This window comes from Delphinapterus leucas, chromosome 8, assembly GCF_059928025.1.
Source record: "Delphinapterus leucas isolate spDelLeu-1000000601 "Yukka" chromosome 8, BTC_Dleu_Yukka2, whole genome shotgun sequence".
In the NCBI taxonomy this organism is placed as follows: Eukaryota; Metazoa; Chordata; class Mammalia; order Artiodactyla; family Monodontidae; genus Delphinapterus; species Delphinapterus leucas.
This window is the reverse complement of record NC_143136.1, coordinates 54,437,438-54,464,016: the sequence shown is the minus strand read 5'-3', so window position 1 is coordinate 54,464,016 and position 26,579 is coordinate 54,437,438. Positions and strand designations below refer to the sequence as shown.

General features: G+C 38.2%; 1 protein-coding gene across 1 annotated transcript in view; it reads right to left on the bottom strand.

The window, feature by feature from the left end:
- The window catches only part of CCDC141 (coiled-coil domain containing 141), a 209,351-nt gene that overhangs the window by 98,285 nt on the left and 84,487 nt on the right, over nucleotides 1–26,579 (bottom strand). The window contains exon 7 of the mRNA XM_089916618.1: nucleotides 6,327–6,521. Within this exon, the coding sequence (XP_089772744.1) occupies nucleotides 6,327–6,521 (195 nt within the window). The remainder of the gene's footprint in view (nucleotides 1–6,326; nucleotides 6,522–26,579) is intronic.

Sequence of the window (26,579 nt, the reverse complement as noted above, 5' to 3'; positions counted from 1 at the left end):
GGAGATAAAAGACCTGTATGCAGAAAATTATAAGACACTGATGAAAGAAATTAAGGATGATACAAATAGATGGAGAGATACACCATGTTCTTGGATTGGAAGAATCAACATTGTGAAAATGACTCTACTACCCAAAGCAATCTACAGATTCAATGCAATCCCTATCAAACTACCACTGGCATTTTTCACAGAACTAGAACAAAAAATTTCACAATTTGTATGGAAACACAAAAGACCCCGAATAGCCAAGGCAATCTTGAGAACGAAAAACAGAGCTGGAGGAATCAGGCTCCCTGACTTCAGACTATACTACAAAGCTACAGTAATCAAGACAGTATGGTACTGGCACAAAAACAGAAAGATAGATCAATGGAACAGGATAGAAATCCCAGAGATAAACCCACGCACATATGGTCAACTTATCTTTGATAAAGGAGGCAGGAATGTACAGTGGAGGAAGTACAGCCTCTTTAATAAGTGGTGCTGGGTAAACTGGACAGGTACATGTGAAAGTATGAGATTAGATCACTCCCTAACACCATACACAAAAATAAGCTCAAAATGGATTAAAGACCTAAATGTAAGGCCAGAAACTATCAAACTCTTAGAGGAAAACATAGGCAGAACACTCTATGACATAAATCACAGCAGTATCCTTTTTGACCCACCTTCTAGAGAAATGGAAATAAAAACAAAAATAAACAAATGGGACCTAATGAAACTTCAAAGTTTTTGCACAGCAAAGGAAACCATAAACAAGACCAAAAGATAACCCTCAGAATGGGAGAAAATATTTGCAAATGAAGCAACTGACAAAGGATTAATTCCCAAAATTTACAAGCAGCTCAATAACAAAAAAACAAACAACCCAATCCAAAAATGGGCAGAAGACCTAAATAGACATTTCTCCAAAGAAGATATACAGACTGCCAACAAACACATGAAAGAATGCTCAACATAATTAATCATTAGGGAAATGCAAATCAGAACTACAATGAGATATCATCTCATACCAGTCAGAATGGCCATCATCAAGAAGTCTAGAAACAATAAATGGTGGAGAGAGTGTGGAGAAAAGGGAACACTCTTGCACTGCTGGTGGGAATGTGAATTGGTACAGCCACTATGGAGAACAGTATGGAGGTTCCTTAAAAAACTACAAATACAACTACCATATGACCCAGCAATCCCACTACTGGGCATATACCCTGAGAAAACCATAATTCAAAACAAGTCATGTACCAAAATGTTCACTGCAGCTCTATTTACAATAGCCCAGAGATGGAAACAACCTAAGTGTCCATCATCGGATGAATGGATAAAGAAGATGTGGCACACATATACAATGGAATATTACTCAGCCATAAAAATAAACGAAATTGAGCTATTTGTAATGAGGTGGATAGACCTAGAGTCTGTCATATAGAGTGAAGTAAGTCAGAAAGAGAAAGACAAATACCGTATGCTAACACATATATATGGAATGTAAGGAAAAAAATGTCATGAAGAACCTAGGGGTAAAACAGGAATAAAGACACAGACCTACTAGAGAATGGACTTGAGGATATGGGGAAGGGGAAGGGTAAGCTGTGACAAAGTGAGAGAGTGGCTTGGACATATGTACACTATCAAATGTAAAATAGCTAGCTAGTGGAAAGCAGCCGCATAGCACAGGGAGATCAGCTCGGTGATTTGTGACCACGTAGAGGGGTGGGATAGGGAGGGTGGGAGGGAGGGAGATGCAAGAGGGAAGAGATATGGGAACATATGTATATGTATAACTGATTCACTTTGTTATAAAGTAGAAACTAACACACCATTGTAAAGCAGTTATACTCCAATAAAGGTGTAAAAAATAATAATAATAAATTAAAAATAGAACTACTGCATGATCCAGCTATCCCACTCCTGGGTATATATCCAAAGAAAATAAAACAGTGTTTTGAAAAAATTCACACACCCTAATGTTCATAGCAGCATTATTTACAATATCCACGATATGGAAGCAACTTAAATGTCCATCAACAGATGAATGGATCAAGAAGATGTGGTATGTATATATAATGGAATACTACTCAGCCATAAAAAGAATGAAAGTCTGCCATTTACTTCAATGTAGATGGATGTAGAGAGTACTAAGTGAAATAAGTCAGAGATAGAAAGACAAATACTGTATGTTATCACTTATATGTGGAATCTAAAATATTAAGCAAAGGAATGTATATAACAAGACAGAAGCAGACTCACAGATACAGAGAAAAAAACCAATGGTTACCAGTGGGCAGATGGAGGGGGACCGGCAAGATAGGAATATGAAATTAAGAGATACAAACTACTATGCATAAAACAGATAAGCGACAAGGATATATTGTACAGCACAGGCAAATATAGCCATTGTTTTGTAATAACTTTAAATGTAGTATAGTCTTCAAAAACGCTGAATCACTATGTTGTACACCTGAAAATAATATAATGTTGTAAATCACCTATACTTCAATTTAAAAAAAAGAAAAAGAAAAGCATCAGTAGCAACACTACTCCTGAGGTCCTATGTGCTAACATCGCCACCTATTGCTCATTCCAGGTACAAACGGTCACACCTCAAGCCAAACACTAGACATTCTCTAGGTAAGAAACAGACTCTTGAGCTTTGGGTAATCATTAACCCCTAGCAGGATTAAAAGGTAATCAATTTCACTCCTGAAACTATAAAGGCAGTGGGCACTCTTGTCAATGTGGACAATTAGGTGATAATTATATTTCATTGAATTTCACATATTGGAATTACATTGGCTTATCGATTTTTTTGTATGTTTTATTCTCTGCTATATCCCCAGCATTTAGAACAGTCCCTGACACATAGTAGTTGCTCAATAAATATTAAATAAATGAATCCGTAAAGAAAAAGGGTAATTATTCTCATAAATTTGCCACACTACTTATTTAGTAACTTCAATTTAAAAACTTATTGTGACTTTTTTCTAGTAAATAACGATATCCCTAGATATTGATAGGATTGGTAGAGAGAGAAGGACAGGTGACAATAAAAGGAAAGAAGGGAAAAAGAGGAGGGTTTCCAGATGATTGGAACAGAAAATACCAGAAACATATGATAAAAATCTGGATGAAAAAGAAATAAATATGATACGGAAGACATACTAACAGTAGTCCGTTCTGCAGATGAGATTATGACATTCATTTCTTTTTATTTTAACCAAATTTTAAAAAGTTAAAGGTTATCTTAAAAATCATATGTTTTGTATTTTACTGAGCAAAAACACTCAAGCTGTTACATTCACTAATTCATATATTACCCATGGCACTAACATTTTTTCACACTGGCATTTGACACAGAAATTGAAGAATATTGACCTAGCTTTAACAAATTTGGAACAAGACGTTGTTTGCTAAAAAATGATTCCATTTACCAAGAGTGAAATTGGTTTTCGAGGTACCGTTTCTTTTTTTAAAGCCCTGATGCTCTCTTTTTTTTCACAGTGCTAACATCCTTATGTGCATGTGTGGGGCGAGTCTCCACTGCTCCTACCCATCTTACTGGTGTGTCAAGAATGCCTGGGGAACTGGGACTTGGGGAACTGATGTGACATTTGACACTCTGGTTATCTCTTTTGCTGGCTGGAAAGTTGGGTGAAAAGTCTCAGACACCTCACAACTGTTGGCAGCACGGCTTCATCAAGGATGTAGATGATCACAATCAGGAAAACCCAGCGCCCTCAAGGCGCAATAAAGTGAATTCTCAAAAGGAAAGTTCAGTGCTTCGGAGATAAATTGAAGATGTAAACTGAAAATACTCCTTCACTAGTGAAAACAAAACTTTCAGACTAGAAAAAAATATTTTAAGGGATTTTGAATTTATATTAATACCTTAAATCCAGTGCTTTATTTTAACTAGGATTATTTATGAGTAGTTATGCCCAGAATGGGGTAAAATGGTAATTTTATAAAATTTGGAGATTCTACAATATAAATCAAAAAGAAAAATGCCATTTACAAGCCTTGAGAAGAATTTCCTTCTTTAATTTAAACGGATTTATTTACTATATTATTTCATCATTTATTGCTTCTTAATAATATGGTAAATAACTCATTTCAAGAGTCATGATTTAAACATCTACTTTTCAAACTCCAGCTTCCATTTTTGCTGAGGTAAAAGTATATATCATCTTTCAAACTGAATTCTTAGATTTGGAGTTAGAAGTTATTTCCCTGATGCTTTGAAAAGTGAAAATAAATTCTAAACCTTTCTAAGTACTACTTGGTTACAAAGAATTCTATAGTATGGAGAAGTCCCAACTGAACTAATTATAATTTGAATGCCATGGGCATTCAAATGATGAAACGGGAACTAGAAGTCAAGTGTTTGGGGTTATGAAACAGGATTTGTTAGGATTTGACCTTAATTATCGTATAAGCTTGAAAAAATAACCACTCCGTTCTTCAATTTTTTAAAAATTACTATTGCAAGAGATATCATTCCTCCTCCTTCAAGGCCCAAGAATAATGTAAAAAGAAAAATTTCCCTGGCAAGCTACCAGATAATGACAGCAGAGAAAGCAAGAGTGAGGGAGTGAGAATGAGACAGAGAGAGAAAAATTCTCCATTTTGCAGGACTATAATGTTTAGGGCTTATGCTAGAAGCATTTTATCATAGCAACATGTTCTATAACTGTTTTCCTTAGAAACCGCATTAACTAACTGGGATGACCCACTCATTTTGTAGAATGAGAGTGTAATGTAAGTTTAAAAATCTTTTATTCAGGGCTTCCCTGGTGGTGCAGTGGTTGAGAGTCCGCCTGCCGATGCAGGGGACAAGGGTTCGTGCCCTGGTCCGGGAGGATCCCACATGCCGCGGAGCGGCTGGTGAGCCATGGCCGCTGAGCCTGTGCGTCCGGAGCCTGCGCTCCGCAATGGGAGAGGCCACAACAGTGAGAGGCCCGCGTACCGCAAAAAAAAAAAACAAAACTCTTATTCAAAATCAGGACTATTGAAGAGAAATTTAACCAGCACTTACCATTTACTTAGCTCAACAGATCTAGAAATTATGTGTTTCTTCTCTTAAAACAAAGAAATCCCAAACAATAATAATTTGACAAATATTTCTTTGACATGTGTTTTTTTCCTACCATAATTCTACCACCTCTATTTTGGAACTTTACTATTCATGTTTTCCAAGTTTCCCATTAGTAAAAAATTCAAAATTAAGTAACAGTTTTGATACCTACCAGGACACCGTATTCAGATTGCTGATGTTATTACTTTAAATCACAATATGCCTACCCTCTGTGGGTTCCCATTCATTTTCTGTCACATTACCCAGTTTTACATCAGTGAAATTTAAGGTATTAATTCCAGTAAGGCAGTTTGCAGGTGTATGTTCGATTGGGAAAGGCAGAAATTTTTTCAAACATTATCGCCATCCTCAGACACTCAAGTGATGTGAACACGTGAACAGTACCACGCAGTATGAGCCACCTGCTACAATCAATCTTAAATGAAAATAGAGCTCTTCTCCCACTCAAGAAGGCCTGGAAACAGTCCAAAGCAAGATCTCCCTTTGGCTGATTTAAAGTGTGTGGGGAGAGATAAATTAGGAGTTTGGGATTAACATATACCCACTACTATATATAAAACAGATAACCAACAAGGGCCTACTGTAGAGCACAGGTAATTATATTCAGTATTTTTAAATAACCTATAAGGGAAAATAATCTGAAAAAAAAGATATATATGTATGTATAACTGAATCACTCTGCTGTACACCTGAAACTAACACAACATTGTAAATCAACTATACTCCAATTAAAAAAAAAAAAGGCAAACCAAGGCAGGGCAGTCAACCAGAGCCTTATGGTTCGCGTGCCAAAAGCCTGCAATATTTATGTATCTTCACCTAATAAATGAAAGAGGATTTTTAAAAAGAGAAAGATTTTTTTTGGTAAAAGTTTCAAGGTTTTTTTTGGTTAACCTTGATATATTTTATGATAATTCCATTCCTCCAGGAGAAACACTACCATGTTGGCACAAATGTCCACCTCAAACAGAACAATGAGAGCTCTAAGATAAAAGTCTCCTTTTTTTTTTTTTTCGGTGACCTTTTACATGTCAAAGCACAGAATCTCTTAGTTTTGAGTACAAAATAATGGCCACAGTAGGAATATATTTTAAAAGCTCCTTTTTGCTTCTATCAATTTTGAAACTCTAAGTGGAGTCGAGATTTCTGTGACGTGTTCCAGCCTGTTGAAGTCATGGGTCTCTTACTGGTTTGCCCTGATGACCTAAAATTACCAGCTTCACCTCACACTGACCTTGTTCGCGCTGTTAAAAAAATCATTTGCCTTTTTTAACCAGGTTTTCCTTTCCACCATGAGCCGACCAAATTCCTCTTGAAGCCAATTCAGTTTCTGGTTAGACAGCTGTAGGTGTTCTTTCTCCACATACTCCTTGGAGAGCAGAATCCCCAGTGCCTCACTCTTCAGCTTCTCCACTGCGGAATTCCATTCCTACAAGAGATCACTCTTCAGTTTATCTTACACATCCTCCCCTCTGGAATCTCTGGTAAGACTCAGAGGACATTTACATGTGTTGAATGTATCAGCAACCTGTCATTATTTCCAAATCATAAAGGAGTCAATGCTACATTCCAGGTTTGAGTAACAAGATGTAGGTAAAAAAAAGAAAAGGACACAGAAAAGAGGTTAAAAAGGGAGAGGGGATGATAGTAGAAAGGGGCAGGTCAACTGGGATGTGTCTGGTTGCCCTGAATTCAGGTCACTTGCCATTTCCCTTAACAATACCTGAAAATATACCCAAAATATGGTCATCAGTGTTTTTCAATCTCTAACTCATTTTTACCTATTTTTATTCATTTAAGTATAAAATCATTTCTCTCCCACAATTTATTCTCACTGGCAATGTGGGCAAATATGCACAAGAAAGGAAGGGAAATCTCATAGTATATGGTTGTTTGTGCATCTGCCTACACTTAGAACTGAAATTAAGACCTGTTACTCTGCACAAAGTTAATAGCTGTTATTGTGCAGTATTCTCTCCATCTTGACCCCAGTTTCACCTCTCAATGTTTCACTATTAACGATTTATAAACATTTCAACAAAGGAAAAGAGGTAGTTTTTTACTTTCTATTGCATGAGGGTGAAAAACAGTAAATAGAGAAGAAAGAAAATAATAAGAGTTGAAGTAAATCAAACATATTAACATTCAATTTATTTGAAGGGAAATTCAAATTTCTTGCAAAAGAACTGAAGACAGATCTAGTTTCATAAAATAATGCTTATCTCTAACATAGGAGTCTTGTTAGCAAATTTTCTGGTACCCATCTCAGCTGAGACTGAGCAGTGAGCATATGCTGTTTGTTAAAGCATCAGAAATTTATTACCAAATTTAAAAAATCACAGTCTGACTCCATCCTGGCTTGCTCCCCAGTGCAAAGTGTCCTATTATTAAGTTACATTTGTTACATTATATTGTATAAAATAATACAATTTTAGTGCAATTTACCGCTATCATTTCCATTCATTTATTTCACAAGACAACTAAATACTGTGTACCTGGGACCATGCTGGGATAGATGTCTTGGGGAATATAAAGAAAGAATAAAATGTAGTTCTTTTCTTTAACAATACATAAACTGCTATTTTATATAATTTTATGTATACTGCATTATGAAGTGTATTAAATACATGCTGTTTCTACATACACACAAATACACGTACATACACACAGAATGGTAGCATTTCAAATCACAGTTGGTAGATGCTGAAAATAGAAATTGTACATATTAGTTTATGGGCTTCACAGAATCTGTTCTAGTAATTGTGTAAGAGAAAAATATTTTCATCAATGGATGCAAGAATAAGTATGGTAGATTAAGGCATTGGCATTTTTTTGAGCACCAATTACGAGCTTATGTTTTGTAAGTAAAATCCTCACAAACTTAGGTTCGATGTTATTATTTTCCTAGTATTTACACAGGCTCAGAGGAGTATGTTATTCAAGGTTACATATCCAATACGTGGCAGAACTAGGACTATTCACAGGTTTGTATACAATGCTACATTCCAGGGAACTGAGAGTAGAGAGACTCCAGATTCTCCAAATTTCTCAGTGAGTGCAAAAGCAATACCCTCAGGCATGAAGATGGGCTACGTGAGCTCTCAAGATCCTTCATTTCTTAAAGAGCTATTTGTCCCCATTTAAGGACTGCTAATATGTGCCATGACATTATTTCGTAAAGCACTGTAAATATCCCTCCCACTTAAAAACCACTACTTTAACCTTATCGGGAAAAAGCAAATATTTCTAAAGCAGTTAGCATAATTTCTGGCATACATAATAGGCACTCACTAAATATTAGTCCCACTTGTCTTCCCGTCAGTTTTATCATGGTTCATTAGTGCCCCAAAATTTGTTCATTATTTATGGGAATTCCTGTTTCCCAGTTCTAAAATAACAATAGTGGAAGCCTTCTCCAAATGTACTGGTCAGTGTTATGTATTGATCAATAATATGAGGTAAGCAAAATAAAGCAGGTTTCTTTACTGTAGTACTTCTTAGAATTTTTACTATGTTAACATGCACTGAGACTCCTAGAGGAAAACGTGGTGTGAAACGTTTTGGACAAACTCCTTTGACCAAGAAACCATTTGTTTGCTAATCATCTCAGGGGACCAATGCTCCGGCTGGAACAATGCTGAGAAACACTACAGTTGTGGCTAAAAGGAGCTGAACCAGCTACGGGTTCATTTGCTTTCACAAGTCTTTGTTTCTTTTTTTGTTTTGTCCCAATCCCTCCAGCTACCCAGTTATTCCATTTCCTGTCTTTTGGATCCATTCTCTATTTTCTGTCTGTTAAGATCTGTGGGGCATTAATCCTCATTGAACTCAAGTAAGAAATGCTCAATATGTGAAGACACAGAGTAAAGCAGGTAATTCTTTCAAAAAATTGGCATTGACCAGAATCTTCTGTGCTCGTTAGAGGAAGAACACTTAAATATGGAGAAACTAGGGGAGGCCCAGAGAGCTGGGGGAAGGAAAGTGGAGAGGAGGTTAGGATACGGAGAGATAGGTTACAGCCATTACGTGCTCAGTCTGGACAAAACTAAACTCTACGGTGTTGGTATCTTAACTGTCTGCAAGAGTGTAAGGGTTGATTCTTCTTCCCGTATGCTAGCACTGTGCTAAACGCTTTACATATAGTATCTCACTTAATCTTCACCACACCCCTACAAGGTAGGAACTATTATTATCCTCATTTTACAGATGGGGTAACTGAGGCTCAGAAGGGTTAAGAACTTGCCCAAGGTCTCAACACTAGTAGGTGAAAGAGCCAGAACTCAAATTCAGGTAGTTTGACTCTAGAACCTGCTTTCTCAACCAGTATCCTGGACTCAGCTCTGCAGAGAGGTGATAAACAGTGCTTTTTACACCACAGAAAGATTAAACACATTAACTTAGAATTACAGAGGTGAAACTTCCATAACGTCTGGATAAGACCTGAAACTGATAAAAGTCCTTATATGACCCTGGGATTTTCTGATTTGAAATTAGAAGCCTTATTATTTCTAAATAAACACAATGCCTTACATATATAACTGAGAATTTACAGCCAAACTCAAGCTATATTTTGCAACTGGACCAAAATAATAAAGTTCTTCTCTGTGAATAAGAAGAGAAATACTTGTTCTCTAACAGAGTTCATAAATCTGCCTTTAGTATAAATTTTGCAAACAACATTAAAGAGAGACTTCTGGAGTAGAGCCAAGTCTTTGAAAACCCACTGTAACCTTGTGCTTCATAATGTGTTATATAAAGTGGGCTGTGACCTTCCAAGGAAACTGTAAAGGACCATTTTGTGCCTCCTATCTTTTCTTATTCTCCATCCCCAGTCTTTTTAATTACATTTTCAAATGAACTCTGTGGGCAGTAGATGAAGCTAGGTCTACTCAATATTTCTATGCAATCTTCTCAGAAAATTGGTTCTGTTTTCTTTGGGCAATCTATAGGCAGTTTCTGATGCGCTTCCATACCGTTCTGATGACATATTTCCCCAGCCATTTTTCTTTGGGGATGCTTCGCCTATTTTATTTTTGAGACAAAACTTTCCAGAGTCATCTGAATCCAGCATGCTATTTAAAAATCTTAGTTGTCCCTGTTGTCCAGGCTGGAGGAGCCCAACAGAGAAAATCTTGGTCCTTTTTCTCTCAGCCATTGCTGCCTGCTTGCTAAGTATTCAACCTCTGACTGGGTTTCAGTCACTTTGCAATAAAATATTTCCAGTACTTGTCCCCACCAGCAGAAAGCCAAAGACTGCCATTTCCTTGGCTTTTCAGTTTGACAGATGGACCTGTGTATCTCTGAGCCAAAAAAGATGTGTGGCACTGTGTGTTCCTGGACTCAGGGTGTGTCCACAGGTCACTCCATTACTTTCCTTCTTCGCTAACAGTAGTAACCCTTTTAAACTGTACCTTTCAGTATTCCATTTGCTGAGGAAATGGAGCTTCCCTTGCATCCCTTGATCGTAAGGGTACTTTTAAGAGGTAATTAGCACTGATAGACAAGAAGGCGAAAACGGTTTCTTCTCCCTCTCACTTTTTTTTAACAGTCCCAGGTTAGCTTTTCAAATAAAATTATGGATTGGTATAAAAATCATCCAGCCATTCAATTTAAAAAGTAAAAAAATATTAGCTACTCCAGTGGAAAAGAAACAGAATACTCCCAATATGTTTAGTAAGCTTTTATTCACTTCCCTGATGAAGTGGATGGGGTGTGTTTAAAAGAAACAATAGGGAACATATTTATAAACTGCTAAGAAACTATCAGTTGTGGAGATGACTGGCCCAAATCACATGTGGCAGAAGCATGTGTCTGGCTCATGTGTAGGACATGGCCGCTTTGGAGGACATCTCATTAGATATAGCTCATTTCTCGTTCAGTCTTTTAAGTCTACAGTCCCATTTGGTTCAGCACCGAGGAGAATTAACTCACTGACAGCAAATCATAGAGTTTTACATGACTGCATTAACACATGGGACAAACAAAATAAACCTGGCGATTTTAATCAGAGAATATTTGAAAGTCTGCTTTGAGCAGAAAATTTTTGAGAAGAAATGTTTACGCTTTTGGAGAGTGGCAGTGAGCCCTTGAAAAGCTGAAAGTCTCTGATCATGCCGAGCTGGATGGCCAGCTGGGCCACAGTTACTTCTTGTGCTCCTTTCCCAGGCATTTCTCGCCGACATACACAAAAGCAAGGGTCATCTCACTCTTGGATGAGTACCGAGTTCAGTGTCCACAGGCCATCTGAACTCTGCCCTCACTGCGGTGCATTTCAACAGAGACACAGACAGACTGCAAACAGGGAAGAACTGTGATTTTGTGTATCACCTAGAGATGAAAGAATTGTGGTGTTTCGCTTCCCGGCCATAAGGAAGAAATCATAGCTACTGAATCAAGGAGAGCCTGTGGGCAAGAGCAGAGAAATGGAAATACACTTTTTACTCCAAACTTAGTAAGTGGCCTCCCGCAGGGCATTTTGCTTTCCTGAGCCTTACTTCTCTGCAGTGCAGAAAGAGCCACCACCATTTCACATATGCTTTGGCTTCTCTAGTGAATCAGATGTAAATTCAATGGTGAATAGGCTGTGCTTCAAATTCCTGGATTTCAGGCCCTACTAAAATTTGGGTTTTTAGCTATATTTTCCATAATTACCCTACTGGATTTGGGACTGACAGTTTACAGCAGAAATGACAGATGTCACCAAAGCAATCTTTGAATAATAGTTGCTGCTTTCTTTCTTCTCAGTCCATTCAAATATTCCAAAAGATGCAAGAAAAAACATGGCTTGGAAGCTTCTTGTTTCCTTTATTCTGTTCAGTGCTTGGCCACCAAGTGGAGCCTGTGGTTCAGGCACACAGAGCAGGGTGCTTGTTGCTAATACTGAAGCAAAAGGATGTGTGGCAGAATAAATTTTTTAAATCAAATAAAATCATAACAAATTACACTCATAAGCAAGTCTTCAAAATAACATTTGGAGCAGAAATACATTTATTTCTTCCTCCTTGGTTCAACATAGTTTTTGGATAAAAATTTAATTACACAGGAAGTCGGGAAGAAATTGTCCCAAGATTTGTGTTTTCTGAGAATCACTATTTTTTCTTTAGTGTCTTGTCCTTGTTTTTCTTAGATTTTTGTTCCTCTTAATCACATTTTCTTCAAGTTGATTAAGTAAGGAGTAGAGCCAGATTGGGGGCTATTGATGTTTCCAATTTTTAAATCAAAATTAATAAAGTCTAGCTGGCCAAATTATTTTCATCTAACACAATTTGCCTACAATCAGTGTGCCACTGGCCGACTAGGTGATTGCAGTTTATATTAATGTCATCAAAAGATTTACTTTTTAATTTTCTAGAGAATCTGTTGGAGATATCTTCAGGATCTCAACATGTAATTCAACCATGGGGAGAATTACTAGGTTTTGATGTTCACTTCTCATGAAGATTTCCCTAAGTCAAGCAGATTAAGTTGGGAAGGGGGTATCCATATATTTTACCCATAAGGAACATCAGATATAGATTAGAACAATGACTTTTAGTTGTTATGTACAAAATCAATGAAAGAAAACCAATAACATTCCTAGATAGCAACAATAGCCAATTATCTTTTCTAATAAAGATCCCATTTATAAGAGCAATAAACATTATGAGGCAGTCATTTGTTCAACTATGTATTTGGCAGGTCTAGTCTATGCCAAGCATTCTCCTAAATACACCATCTAGGCCAGTGAATTTAGCTCCAGTGTTAGTGACGGTGGAGCTCACTATCACTAAAATACATGTATTTTATTTTGTTTATAACCAATAAACATGGTAAATCAGTACATTGTCTGGTGAGTTTGAAGATGACCACACTGTAGAATAGAGACAAGTAGAGCAGGTTAGGGGACTCTCAGGTGCCACGCAGGGCAGGAGTTGTGTGCAGTATTAAATATGGTGGTCAGGGTAGGCTTTTTGAGTAGTGAGATTTGAGCAAAGATGGGCAGGAAGTGAGGGGATGAGCCAAGAGGATCTCTGGAGAAAGAATTTTCCAGGTTGAGGGCACAGCTAGAGTAAAGGCTCCCAGGTGGGAGTTTTCCTGCTGGGGTGGAGGAACAGCAAGGACACAGCGCGGTAGAGCTGAGTGTCCCACGGAGGAAGCAGGGGGGAGAAGCAGTAAGAGGGCCATGGTGGGGGCAGAGTGGGAGGATCCAGAGGCAGGGTCTTGTAAACACTGAAGTCTTTTATTCTGAGAGAAGTGTGAAGCTAGCTGTTGGAAGGTCTGGGGCAAAGGGTCTGACATAACTTAAAAAAAAAAAAACGAAAATAAAAGCACAGGGCTGTCGTTTGAGAATACTTTGCTGGTGGAGGGGTGCAGGGATGCATGCACAGTGATTCCTGAGGAAGCTGCTGCAATTAGCCAGGAAAGATGGAGGTAGGTCATTCCCCAGGACAGCAGTGGAGGTCATGAGAAATGATAGGATACTCCGGATCTACTCAGATGACACAGCCCAGGTGATTTCCTATGAGTAAGAGGAAGAAGAATTAAGACTCTTCACCTGAGTAACTGGATGGATTGAGTTGCCCTTAACTGAGATATGAAGAACTAGGCAGAAGAGATTTTGAGTGGGAAGAAGAAAAATTCAGTTGCTGACATCCTCTTGAGCCTGTCTCTCTGGAAAGGCTGTGCATAAACTCCTGAAGTCAGTACCCACCACCCACTTCTACACACACACACACACACACACTCACACACACTCACAAACTCACATTCCATTAGCAAATACTCTCACAGATTCCTCCCAAATATGCCCTAAGCCTTTTAGACTGGAACAGTCTATTTAAAGGACTATGAAGAATAAAGGCTTCAAGTTGCCTATAAGGAAAATAAGATCCCAAAGCTAAAGTAGCAAGAAGAAACTAAATACCCAGCAGTTTCAAATAGATTTTTAAAGGCACAGACATGCATGTAACATACACAGCCGGTGGTTCTTCTTGTTTCTGGAATGCAAAAGCAAAATGACTACAAAAGCCAGCTACCATGAGGTGATGCTGCACCTCAATCCCAGGTAGTAGGAATGTCTCAAAGAAGTGGTGTGAAGACAGTAACATATTCAACAGAGTCAGTTTTCAAAAGTACTGCATAGTGATAGGTAAGAAGTGACAGTACTCCTCAAAATGTGAGGGTTCGGGTAAAACATACTGGTGACATCAAACAATTTCCCTTTACTGTTTCTTGTGATAATTCATACAAAGTGAGATGTGTCTAACCCTTTCTGATTACCCCCTAAAAGCCCCCTTGTGAGCAGCTCCTTTTTGTCTTTCTCAGTCTGGGTTCTCAGGGGCTTACTGAATATGTGAAGAAAAAACTTTAAGTCTCTTCATCACTTAGATGTGGAGTCTAAAAAAGTCAAACTCATAGGAACAGAGTAGAAAGGTGATTGCCAGGGACTGGGGGGTGGAGGAAATAAGGAGACATTGGTTGGAGAGTAAAAACTTTCATCTATGAGATGAATAAGTTCTGAGGATCTAATGTAAAACATGGTGATTAGAGTTAATGCTGTACTATATAATTGAAATTACTAAGGGAATACACTGTACTATATAACTGAAATTTATATATCCACAAAGATAAATATGTGAGGTGATAGATGTGTTAATTAACTAGATGGAGGGAAATCCTTTCACAACATATACATATATGAAATCATTATGATAAACACTCCAAATAGCTTACAATTTTGTGTCAATTATACCTCAATAAAACTGAAAAAAGAAAAAGTTTAAATCTCTGGATTCATGATGCAGGGAATCCCTGTATACGACTACCAGGTTTACAAAGAATCCAAACAGCCTGCATCACCCTTTCTGTGCCTGTACTCCCCATCAACACCCTGTTACCATCATGGGAGTGTGCAAGTGTGCAGCTTCAGAAGAGAAAGTACCGTGGTGCTTTGTCCTTAACAGTAGGTGCAACTCAGAGGCAGTGTTGGCTTTGGCCACTCTGCAGATCACTTCACTTTTCAACATTACCTGAAATTGCATTCTTGTGTTTGGGTTAATAAAATATTCACTTCCAAAAATCGGCGGTGGGGTGGTGGAAAAGAAAAGAAAAACAGAAGTCAAGGATGGTTAAGAAGTTGGCAGACATTCACACATTAGTGTGAATAGATTGCTTTCCTCTTAACACTTGAGAACTGCAGCATTGTGTCCACCATCACAAAGTTTTGCCCATTATTTCTCTGTTGCCTCAGAATCGGGAGAGTTCCCATAGAACTGTGTTTAGTTTGTAGTCTCGATGATGACCATGCAGTAGACAGAGAGACGCATGACTTCCTAGCCAAGCTGAATGTCACTTATGAACAGCAGTTTAGAAGTCCAGCCAGGGCTGACTCAGGGTAACATTTTGCTGCCAGGTTCCTGTCCAATGGAGTCATCCACTGACCCAACTAACACTAGCTGCGTTTAACTCATGTCCCAGACCCATCTACTGGGTGTTACAGGGAATCCAGAAATGAATACATCATGGCCCTTGTTTTTCAGAATTTCACAGCTGTGGGGAAATCAGACACGTGAACGACTGAAATGCTAGGAAGGCATTAATTGCTTTAATTGAGCAATAAGCAACACTCTAAGAAGGGAAAGACAAGTACTGGACAGATCAACAACCATTTCAGAGAAGGAATCTGGACCAACGCTGAGCCTATAGGTCATCAACTAAAATCACTCCCTAGGCTGAAGTGGATACATAGAGCTTTAGACAGACCCTCTCTGCCCAATGTACTGACCTCAAAATATTATCCAGACATCCTGAATGTGGGTGCTTTGTCTTGCTTCTTAGCCAGTTTCTGTCGGGTCCAATCTTGAACTACATACCAAATTCTGTCCATGGCTTCTGTCTCTGCTTAGATTTTCTGCCTCAGTTGCTAACACTTTGACCTGACTTCTACTCCTCCGTCCTCCTTGGTAACCAAATTGTGACCTCAGGCTTGCCTGCTTTTTAGCTTTATTCTTCCCATGTCAACTCTAAGATTATAATTAGCAACTAACTTTGAAAAAGAAGAGGAAGAAAGTAGGGGAAAAGAGATTCTCTGTGAGGGGTCCAACTAACCCAAGTCTCAGAGGTGAGAAAGTCTGTGGTACGCATGGGAGTGATAAGCAGACCAAGGAAGCTTAGATTCACGGAGACGTACAGGCTTGGGGGCAGGCAAAGGGCAGGTCACGGGGGGCTTTAAAAGTCACAAGAGTCTGTATTTTATTTTGTATCCAAAGGGCATTTTAGGAGATGCTTGAGAAAAAACTGGCCTAGTCTCAGCTTGTCCAAAGGTAACTTTGATGACGTCATAAATGATTAACTGCAAAACAGAAAGACAGGAGGCCCAGATGCCAGTTAGGCGTGTGGCAGGATAATTTATTGTGTTCTTCCTATATTGTCCTATCTGCCCTGTTTCAAGAAGAAAGTCAATTATTTTCTATGCCCCTCTTGCCTTAGTGAAGTTTATATTAAGACCAAAAGCAGAACTTATCTGCAAGTCATTTTCCCTCCTGCCTTTTGTAAAAAGACTAAGTCCAATAAAGACATTATGAGAGATGTGGTAAACGACAAGGAGATAAAGGTGAGGGCCATATGAAGACAGGGAGATCTGGCTGGCGCCGGAGAGAAGCCTGGATGTGAGGTGAGGCGTGTGGAGGAGATGCAGGGTCCTCTCAGGGCAGTGCCATGAAGACATGCACGGCTTCCCTGAGGACGGCTGTGTATTCTCTCCAGGGAGACTGGAAGTCAGACCAGCCTGGCACCTCAAACAGGCACAGAAGCAGCAGAGCCACTGAAACTGAGGCCTCCATACAGGCTGAGACAATGATTGCCTCAGAGGGAAGCCAAGTGAATTGATGACCACAGTGGCTTCCCCAGTGCTGTGGTGCTATATGGACCCAGGAACATTCACAGAACCCTGGAAAGGGGCTCCAACAATGACAGATTGAATGTGTCGCCAGTCATATGATGGGGGCTCAGAATCAGGCTTAAGTTGACTAAAAAGCAGTTTTTTAAACAAGCCAGCAATATTTCATACAAATATTATAGTTTGTAGGCTCAGATTCATAGTACTACACAATGTAATTGTAGTGGACCTAGTGAAAGATTCTGAGAAACTAAAGTAGTAAGCCTGGGATGAGAAGGCAAGAAGGAGATAGAGGTAAGAATTGACTAAATTTGAGAGATGATCTGAAGTGAGGGGAAAGGAAGAATAATGTGACTTTGAGGTCTCTAATCTGGGTGACTGAAGGGCTGCAATTTCTTTAGCCAAGAAAGAAAAATGGGGGAAGGTTTGGAGGAGAAAATAATAAAGTTAGTTGAGTTAAAGTGCTGGTAAGAAATCTATAAGTCAATCTTCCACATGAACTTCTAAAAAGAAGACTGGAGTTGACAAGAGATGTAAGAGTTGGAGATCTTTAGGTCTAGAAATCATTAAGATAAAACCTATATTATCACTGTGGGATTGGATAACTCCACATGAGCAAAGTATGAAATGAGAAGAGAAAAGAGCCAAAGGTTAAGCATTTCATGTAAAGGGAGACTGGAGGAAGAGATGACATTGAAAGAGATTTAGAAGGAGCCAGGAACCGTCAGACAGATGGGAGAACCAGAGAAGGTGGTGTCTCAGAGGCCAAGTGCACAGAGAGCTTCAAGTCATCTGTTACTTGAGAAAGAGCAGCTTCTCCTAATGCAGGTAAAGGATTAGTGGGTGGGGAGGCCAGGGAGGCAGAAAATGAAGTAGTTGTATTCATTTCCTAGGGTTCTTGTAACAAAGCACAGTTGACCCTTGAACAACATGGGTTTGAACTGCAAGGGTCCACTTAAACACAGGTTTTTTATTAATACATATACTATTATGTTTATGATTTGTGGTTGGTTGACTCTGTGGATGGGGAAACCATGGATATGGAAGGCTGATTATGAGACTTGAGCATCCACAGATTCTGGTATCTGTGAGGGTCTTGGAAGAACCAATGCCCCAAGGATACTGAGGGACATCTGTACAACAAAGTCAGTGGCCTGAACAAGAGAAATTTATCCTCTCACAGTCCTCTGATTTAGATTTTAGAAGTCTAAAATCAAGGTATCAACAGTGTTGGTTCCTTCTTGGGGCTGTGAGGATATAACCTGTTCCAAGCACCTCTCTTGGCCTTGTAGATGGCTGTCTTCTCCCTTTGTCCCTTTGTCTCTTCACATCATCTTCCCTCTATGGGTGTCTGCCTCTGTGTTCAAATTTTCCCCTTTTTATAAGTCATACTGAATTAGGGTACACTCTGATGACCCCATCTTAACTAATTACATCTTCAATAACACTATTTCCAAATAAGATCACATTCTGAGACACTGGGGGTTAGGACTTTAACATATAAATGTTGGTAGACACAATTCAACCTGTTAGTCATGAAAAAGGTAGAATAGTGTCTTAAGGGTTGAGAAGCAATGTTTATGTTTTCTATTTTATGAGAGACTAAATGAGGTATTAAGAATGAAGAGACAGGGGCTTCCCTGGTGGCGCAGTGGTTAAGAATCGCCTGCCAATGCAGGGGACACGGGTTTGATCCCTGGTCCGGGAAGATCCCACATGCTGCGGAGCAGCTAAGTCCGTGTGCTACAACTACTGAGCCTGTGCTCTAGAGCCCACGAGCCACAACTACTGAGCCCGCGTGCCACAACTACTGAAGCCCACTCACCTAGAGCCCATGCTCCACAAGAGAAGCCACCACAATGAGAAGCCCGTGGCACCACAACAAAAAGTAGCCCCCGCTCACCACAACTAGAGAAAGCCCGCGTGCAGCAATGAAGACCCAATGCAGCCAAAAATAAATAAATACATAACTAACTAACTAAATAAATTTATTAAAAAAATAATGAAGAGAGATACAAAATGAAGAGATGGAAAAGGTAGGACTTAGAAGAATGGATGAAGGCTTAAATTTGGAAGAGAGGGGAATGGGAAACACACTGGGAGAAGAAAAGTGAAAAAGAGACAAAAAAGGACAGAGAAGAAAAGAGTCAAGTGATTTCGCTTTGAATGACTAAGTGACTGTGAAGTTAGGTTAAAGCCTGGTTGAGAATTTTAAAAGAGGCTGAAAGTTTTGTACTGGTTGTTATGGGGACAAAATAGGGAATTAATGGCTGATAAAGAAAAGAATTTGTAAGGCTAATTGATAATAGATCATTTGCTTTTTAAATAGATCTAATCAGAAAAAGTGTGCTAATTGTTTCATCTTCTTTGAGAAGTAGGAAGAAACAGAGACAATGGGTGATTGAGTTTACTCACAAATAGCCTTGGTCCATACTGAATCGTACAAGGAGGGAAACCAGGAAAAGGTGAAAGGAAAGGGGGGTGGGATGAGAGCACTTTTGGGTAATACCATGGAAACAAGTGTGGCCACAGGAGTGGGAAACTGAAGTAAAGGCCTTTGGAGTAATGAATGTCACAGAAATCTAAGGCCACTGCACTGAATGCCACCAAATGGACGCTAAAGAGTAGCACAGGAAGGTTGTAGGGATTTAAGGTGTGACTGTATTAAGACATAAGAAAATGTCTTTTTAGGTGTCCACCTCAAAGACTCAACTTCACTATTATTATTATCATAGTAATATTACCTTGAGTTGTGATAGCAACTATAAGAAGCCATGCTTTGTGGGAATTTTTATGTAAGGGCTGACAAATGACAAGAAGGAGGAGAAGCAGGAAAAGGAAGAGGAGGAGGAGGAAAAAGAAAAGGAAAGAATATATATGAAGAATTTTTATAAAAGTCATAACTAAAAAGAAAAATTTTTCTAAGCATTTAAACTTAACGAGCTGGTGAAGGTTTCATAAGCAGGTGACAGCAGGCAGATTTTCTGAACTCATCCCCTTCTTAGATGGGCATAAACATCCTGAGAGACTCTCTCAGTTAAGTTTCTCTTGGAAATGAAAGCATATGGTTCACTAAGCTTTAAATTAACCCATAAGTTAAGGCGGAAGTAGGGTTACCAAGTGAGAAATCCCATCATTTTATAGATTCTTCCCAATGCTTGCAGGCAAATTCAATACTATTTAGACATGTTTTGCCTGCTAGTAATAAAACTGTTTATAATTTATGTTCTGTGAAAAATGACATCTGCTTTTAATTGGGAAGTTCATTAAAAAATCAGACAAGTAAAACAAATTATTTGTTAAAATGAAGACAGAGGATTTGAAATGCACTAATGCAGATGTCTCTACTGTTTAGAGACTCAGTTAATTTCTGCCTTGAGACATTTCAGATTCAGACCTCATTTTATTTTTTAAATTGGATGAAACATTATAAAAGTAACAAAGTCTGCTTCATTTTGTAGATTTTCCTTATAATCATCAGAGATGCTGTGAGCTGATTTACTGAAGCAATATGTTTTAAAGTGGTTTTGCCATTTTTTTGCATACCTTCAGTGAAGGAATTTGGGGATGTAATGGAAGTTCAAATATCAGAATAGTCAGCTTCTTTATACAGGTTAATACATACTGAAATGAAAAGAAAATCACTCAACAATGATTGTGAAATACTTTGAAAATATTTGGACAACCTGGGAACTATAATTATACAAACTCTAGATATTGCTACACACTTCCTGAACCACCCAAGAGACCTACAAGTAGCTCCTTTTGTACTAAATAGTTCATGTAAGTGCTATTCCTGTGGAAATATTTCTATTTCAAAAAAAGGAACAACTGAACAATTTAAACACTTGTCTTTTGATCTTCAATTACCTGAGTAATAAATACAAGCAACAAAAATAAATCAAGTTCTAAGCTCAGACAATCATGTCTACACCTTAAGAGACTCAAAGATTTATTTAGACTTAAACCTTCCAAGTTCTTACAATGACCCAATATTTCAACTCCATCACTTAAACTCTCTTTCATTCTTCTGCAGTTCTTTCCTCCATAACCTTTGCTACCCAGAGGGTGATCCAGAGACCAACAGTATCAATGTTACATTGGAGTTTGTTAGAAATGTAGATACTCAAGCCCCACCCCAGACCTGGTGAATCAGAATCTGCATTTTAAGGTCCCCGGGTAATTCATGAGTACACTATAGTTTGAGAAGATCTGGTCTACAATACACTGAAAGAATGGCTTTTTACAATCAGATAGATGAATAAGAGAAAAATGATTATGGAAGGGGAAATTTGCAGATGGTATGATCTTATACATAGGGAATCCTTAAAAAACTATTAGAGCTAATAAATTAATTCAGCAGAGTTTCAGGACACACGATCGATGCACAAAAGTCAGTTGTGCCTCTATAGACTAGAAATGAATAATCTGAAAAGGAAATTAAGAAAAAACAATTTCGTTTACAATAGCACCAAAAAGAATAAAATACTTTAGAATAAATTTAACCAAGGGGGTTCAAGACCCATACACTGAAAATTATAAAACATTGTTGAAAAAAATAAAGAAGACCTAAATAACTGGAAAGACATCCTGTGATCATGGATCGGGAAACCTAATATTGTTAAGAAGGCAATACTCCCAAAGTCATCTACAAATACAATGCATTCCTATCAGAACTCAATGGCCTTTTTTTAAAGAAATGGCAAAGCTGATCCTAACGTGTTGAACTGCAAGGGAATCCTGAATAGCCAAAACAATCTTGGAAAAGAACAAAGTTAGAGAGCTCACAGTTTCTGATTTTAAAACTTACTACAAAAACTACAGTAATCAAAACAGTGTGATACTGGCATAAGGACGGACATATAGATCAATGGAATAGAAGTGAGAGTTCAGAAATAAACCTATACATCTGTGATCAATTAGTCTCAATAAGGGTGCCAAGACCATTCAATGGGGAAAGAATAGTCTCTTCAACAAATTGTGCTAGGGTAACCAGATACCCATATGTGAAGAATGACCCTTACTTCATACCATACACAAAAATTAACTCAAAATGGAGTAGGGCTTCCCTGGTGGCCCAGTGGTTAAGAATCCTCCTGCCAATGCAGGGGACATGGGTTCGAGCCCTGGTCCAGGAAGATCCCACATGCCATGGAGCAACTAGGCCCATGCACCACAACTACTGAGCCTGTGCTCTAGAACCATGAGCCACAACTGCTGAGCCCACATGCCGCAACTACTGAAGCCCGTGCACCTAGAGCCCATGCTCCACAACAAGAGAAGCCATCGCAATGAGAAGCCCATGCACTGCAATGAAGAGTGGCCCCCGCTCGCCGCAACTAGAGAAAGCCTGTGCACAGCAATGAAGACCCAACACAGCCATAAATAAATAAATAAAATTGATTTTAAAAAAAGTTAATTAACAAAAAAAATGGAGCAAAACCTAAATGTAAGAGCTAAAGCCACAAAATTCTTAGAAGAACCACAGGAATAAATCTTCATGACCTTGGATTTAGCAATGGTTTCATAGCTTTGACATCAAAAGCAAAAGCAAGAAAATTTAAAATAAATAAATTGGACTTCATCAAAATTAAAAACTTGTGTTCATCAAAGGACACTACAGGCAAAGGGGCTGAATAGACATTTCTTCAAAAAATATATTCAAATGGCCATGAAAAGATCTTCAACATCACAAGTTATTAGCTATTACGGAACAGCAAATAAAATACTACAACTGATAGTACTTCACACACACTAGCATGGCTAGAAAAAAAATTTTTTTTAATATAAGAACAAACACAAAAAGTAAGTTTTGGCGAGGATGTGGAGAAATTGAAAGCATTGTAGATTGCTGGTGGGAGCACGAAATGGTGCAGCTACTGTGAAAAACAGTATAGTGACTCCTCATTAAATTAAATGTAGAAATATCATATGACCCAGCAATTTCACTCCTAGGGATATACTCAAAAGAACTTAATGCAGGTATTCAAACAAAAACTTCTATGTGAATGTTCATAGCAGCGTTATTCACAATGGCCAAAAGGTGGAAGCAACCCAAATGTCCATCAACTGATGGGTGGATAAACAAAATGTAGTATATTTATACAGTGGAATATTATGTAGCAGTAAAAAGCAATAATGTACCAATACAGGCTACAACATGGATGAACCTTGAAAACATGCTAACTGAAAGAAATCACACACAAAAGGCCACTTGTATGATTCCATTTATGACATATCCAGAATAAGTAAATCCATGGAAAGTTGATTAATGATTCTCAGAGGCAGAGAGAGAGATGAATAAATTGACTGTTTAATGGGTATGGTGTCCCTTTTTAGGGTCATGGAAATGTTCTGGAACTACAACATTGTGAATTTACTAAATGTCACTAAAGTTAGATTTTATGTTATGTTTATTTTACCATCATTAAAAAAAAAAGCCTCTATTATGTTGTGCTTGTATGAGGCATTGTGCTAATTGTGTATTGCATGAGAATACAACTAATCCTCACAATGACTGCATGAATTAGGTACAATTATTACCTTCTTTCACAAAAGGGGGAACCTAGGCTCAGATATACAAGAAATTTGCCCAAGCATACATCAGAAGTAAGCAGAGATGCTAGGATTTAACTCTAGGTGCTGGGAGTGGATCATTCATTCCACTGCCATATTCTGAGATACTATGTATTGCTGCCTCAAATAATGTATGCTATATCTACACAGTTTAATAACATGTAATCATTAAGAAAACATATTTAAAATATGCATTTGAATGGAGAAATGCTTATGACATAATGCTAATTGGAAAAATTACACTGCAAAACAACACATACACAACTTTGTACATAAACACACACATACAGTATACACACACAGGTTTGGAATACTCAATTTTTTGTATGTTTTATATTTCCTTCTCATTTTCATATACACCCATGCACTATGGGTGATTTTAATTTTCTTTAGTTTTACGTATTTTCTAATTTTTCCAAAATGAGAATGTATTATGTAATCAGAAAAATCAAACAATAAACACATTTTTGAAGAGCCACATTCCTGTAGGGGTTCTGTTGATGATAATTATGCATTTAAATTATTCAAATAAGCTTGCAAGAGACTCTTCTACTTCCTTATCTCATAGTTATAAATATTTTGTAACTTTAAACTTGACTTTTTCCTCTGAATAAAGTTTGCTTGGGACCTAAGCATTGGTATTTTTGTAAGATCTCCAAATAATATTATTTAAAGGAACCTGAGGCTAAGGTCACAAATCCAATTTATGAAATCACTCAGCAACAACTGGAAAATATTTTCAATGACTTGGAAAATCGGATTAGATGATGAATCACGGAAGATTATTTTAATCTTTTAGCTGAGGAATGTGAATTCTACTATAGTAAAACATTGAAGATGATGTTTCTTTACACTATTTTCAGTTTGTTTCTCTGGCAGAACTTCAAAGATTATTTGTTAATCAAGGAGTTTACAAAAAATATATAGCCATCTATGAAAATTAAGGAGAATATGGACATAAATGAAATATATGGGAAAATCCTCTAAGTTAGTGTCTCTTAAACTTTTGTGTCCATACAAATCTTCTGAGAGAAATTTGTTAAAATGCAGATTCTGACCCAGTAGGTTTGGTGGGTGGAGTCTGAGATTCTGCACTTCTAATGACTTCCAGATACTGCTGTCTGGGAGCCACAACTTGAATAAGTCTTTATGTCGCCTTTAAGCCTTTTAAATGGGCATTAATAACCTCCATCTCAAAAGATATCATGCCCCATCTAAAGTTACTCTCATTCAAACTTCAGCAGTTTTCTAAAAGATTATTCTGTCTTCAATATCACTTCTTCCCATTCTTATCATTCACATTTTTTCCAAGGTAATCTTCTAAAATGCAAATCAGTTTAAGCTACTACTCCACTTAAATTGCACCTCACTGATCATCAGGTCTCAAACCCAAATGCTTACAGGGAACAGGCACGTAATGTAAATGAGTGAAGCAAAGGTGGAAGAGGAGGTAATGAGGAACGGTGGGGACTGTGGCAAACCGAAGTACACATGCTTTTTCTCAAGGAAATAGCTATTGCTAGGCTCCAGCCAAGAGCTGCAATGTCTATAAGGAAAGATGAGCCTGACAATGCCAGGTCTTCCATTTTTTAGAAGGAACAGGAAATCTGGATTCCATTTTGATGAAAATATCAATATCTTAAGATTGGCAGTGAATTTTTTTTAATCCTGATTCCCCAAACAAACTACATAAAATCTCTGGGCATGAGATCCAGATGTCAGTATATTTTTCAAAGCCCCTGTGCGATTCTTGTGTGTACCAACTGTAAAGGGCCTGAACTGAAGCAAGAGTTGACACTACAGAAGTGTGGGGATTTATAGTCCACCATGGTGGTATGAAAATTACTTTAAACTGAAAACAGCTAAACAATTAGCAGCCACAGAAAGAAATACTACCTACACTTAAGTGGAGCCTCCTGAAAATACAGTTGCCATTGACCTCTTCCCAGGGAGTTTCCTGATTTAAAGAAGATTGATACTTGGCATCAGGAAGTATAAATTCAACTGCCATATACCTTCCCACTGGGAAACCTCCAGCCAGGAAGAAGACAGACTGCTCATTCCTTTATCATCAAGAAGCCCAATAAAACCTTCCATACTCTCCCACTGAAGGCCTAAAAACTTTTCTTTTGTTAAATTGATCTTTGTAAGACTTTACTTTGGGCTATTCCATGAGTCGTCCATTACTGGGACTGCCCACGTATACTGTGTGAAAATAAACCTTGTCTTTACTCCTGTTAACCTGTCTATTGTCAGTTAATTTGCAGGGCCCCAATCACTGGAACCAAATTGGAAGAGGAAAAGTTTTCCTCGCAACAGAAGTAAAGGTTGGCTCCTGAAGGCAGTTCTTCGATAGACATTATTTCTGATGTGCAGAAGAAGGAATGATTATGTCTCCTCCAAGGAGATAATAAGGAAGCATTTGTTAACATATTTTAATATACCCTACAACCAACTCTGAACTCCAAACTTTTTTTTTTTTTTTTTTGCCGTACGCAGGCCTCTCACTGTTGTGGCCTCTCCCGTTGCGGAGCACAGGCTCCGGACGCGCAGGCCCAGCGGCCATGGCTCACGGGCCCAGCTGCTACGCGGCATGTGGGATCCTCCCGGACCGGGGCACGAACCCGTGTCCCCTGCATCGGCAGGCGGACTCTCAACCACTGCGCCACCAGGGAAGCCCTGAACTGCAGACTTTGAATTCAAGCCTTGGAGCATCAAATTGATAAAGGATAAAATCTAAGAGTATTTAAGGTTCTTAACTGAAGGGTCGCTTATAATCATCCATGTCTGTTATTTCTTTAACTGTTACATATGTAAGAGGAAAATATTTTTTCATATTCAGTAAAGAAAGTATAATTTAATACAAAATTACTCATATTTAAAGGCTGTATTAAAAAATCTTTTAGTTCAGTTCTTTCAACACATTCTGAATAAGGTATCACAATTATTAAGAGATATAAAAGTTGCCATATTTCTTATTTCAATGCATTCCAGTAAGAAATGAGAGAGGAATTTTCAAAGATTATTTAGAAATAA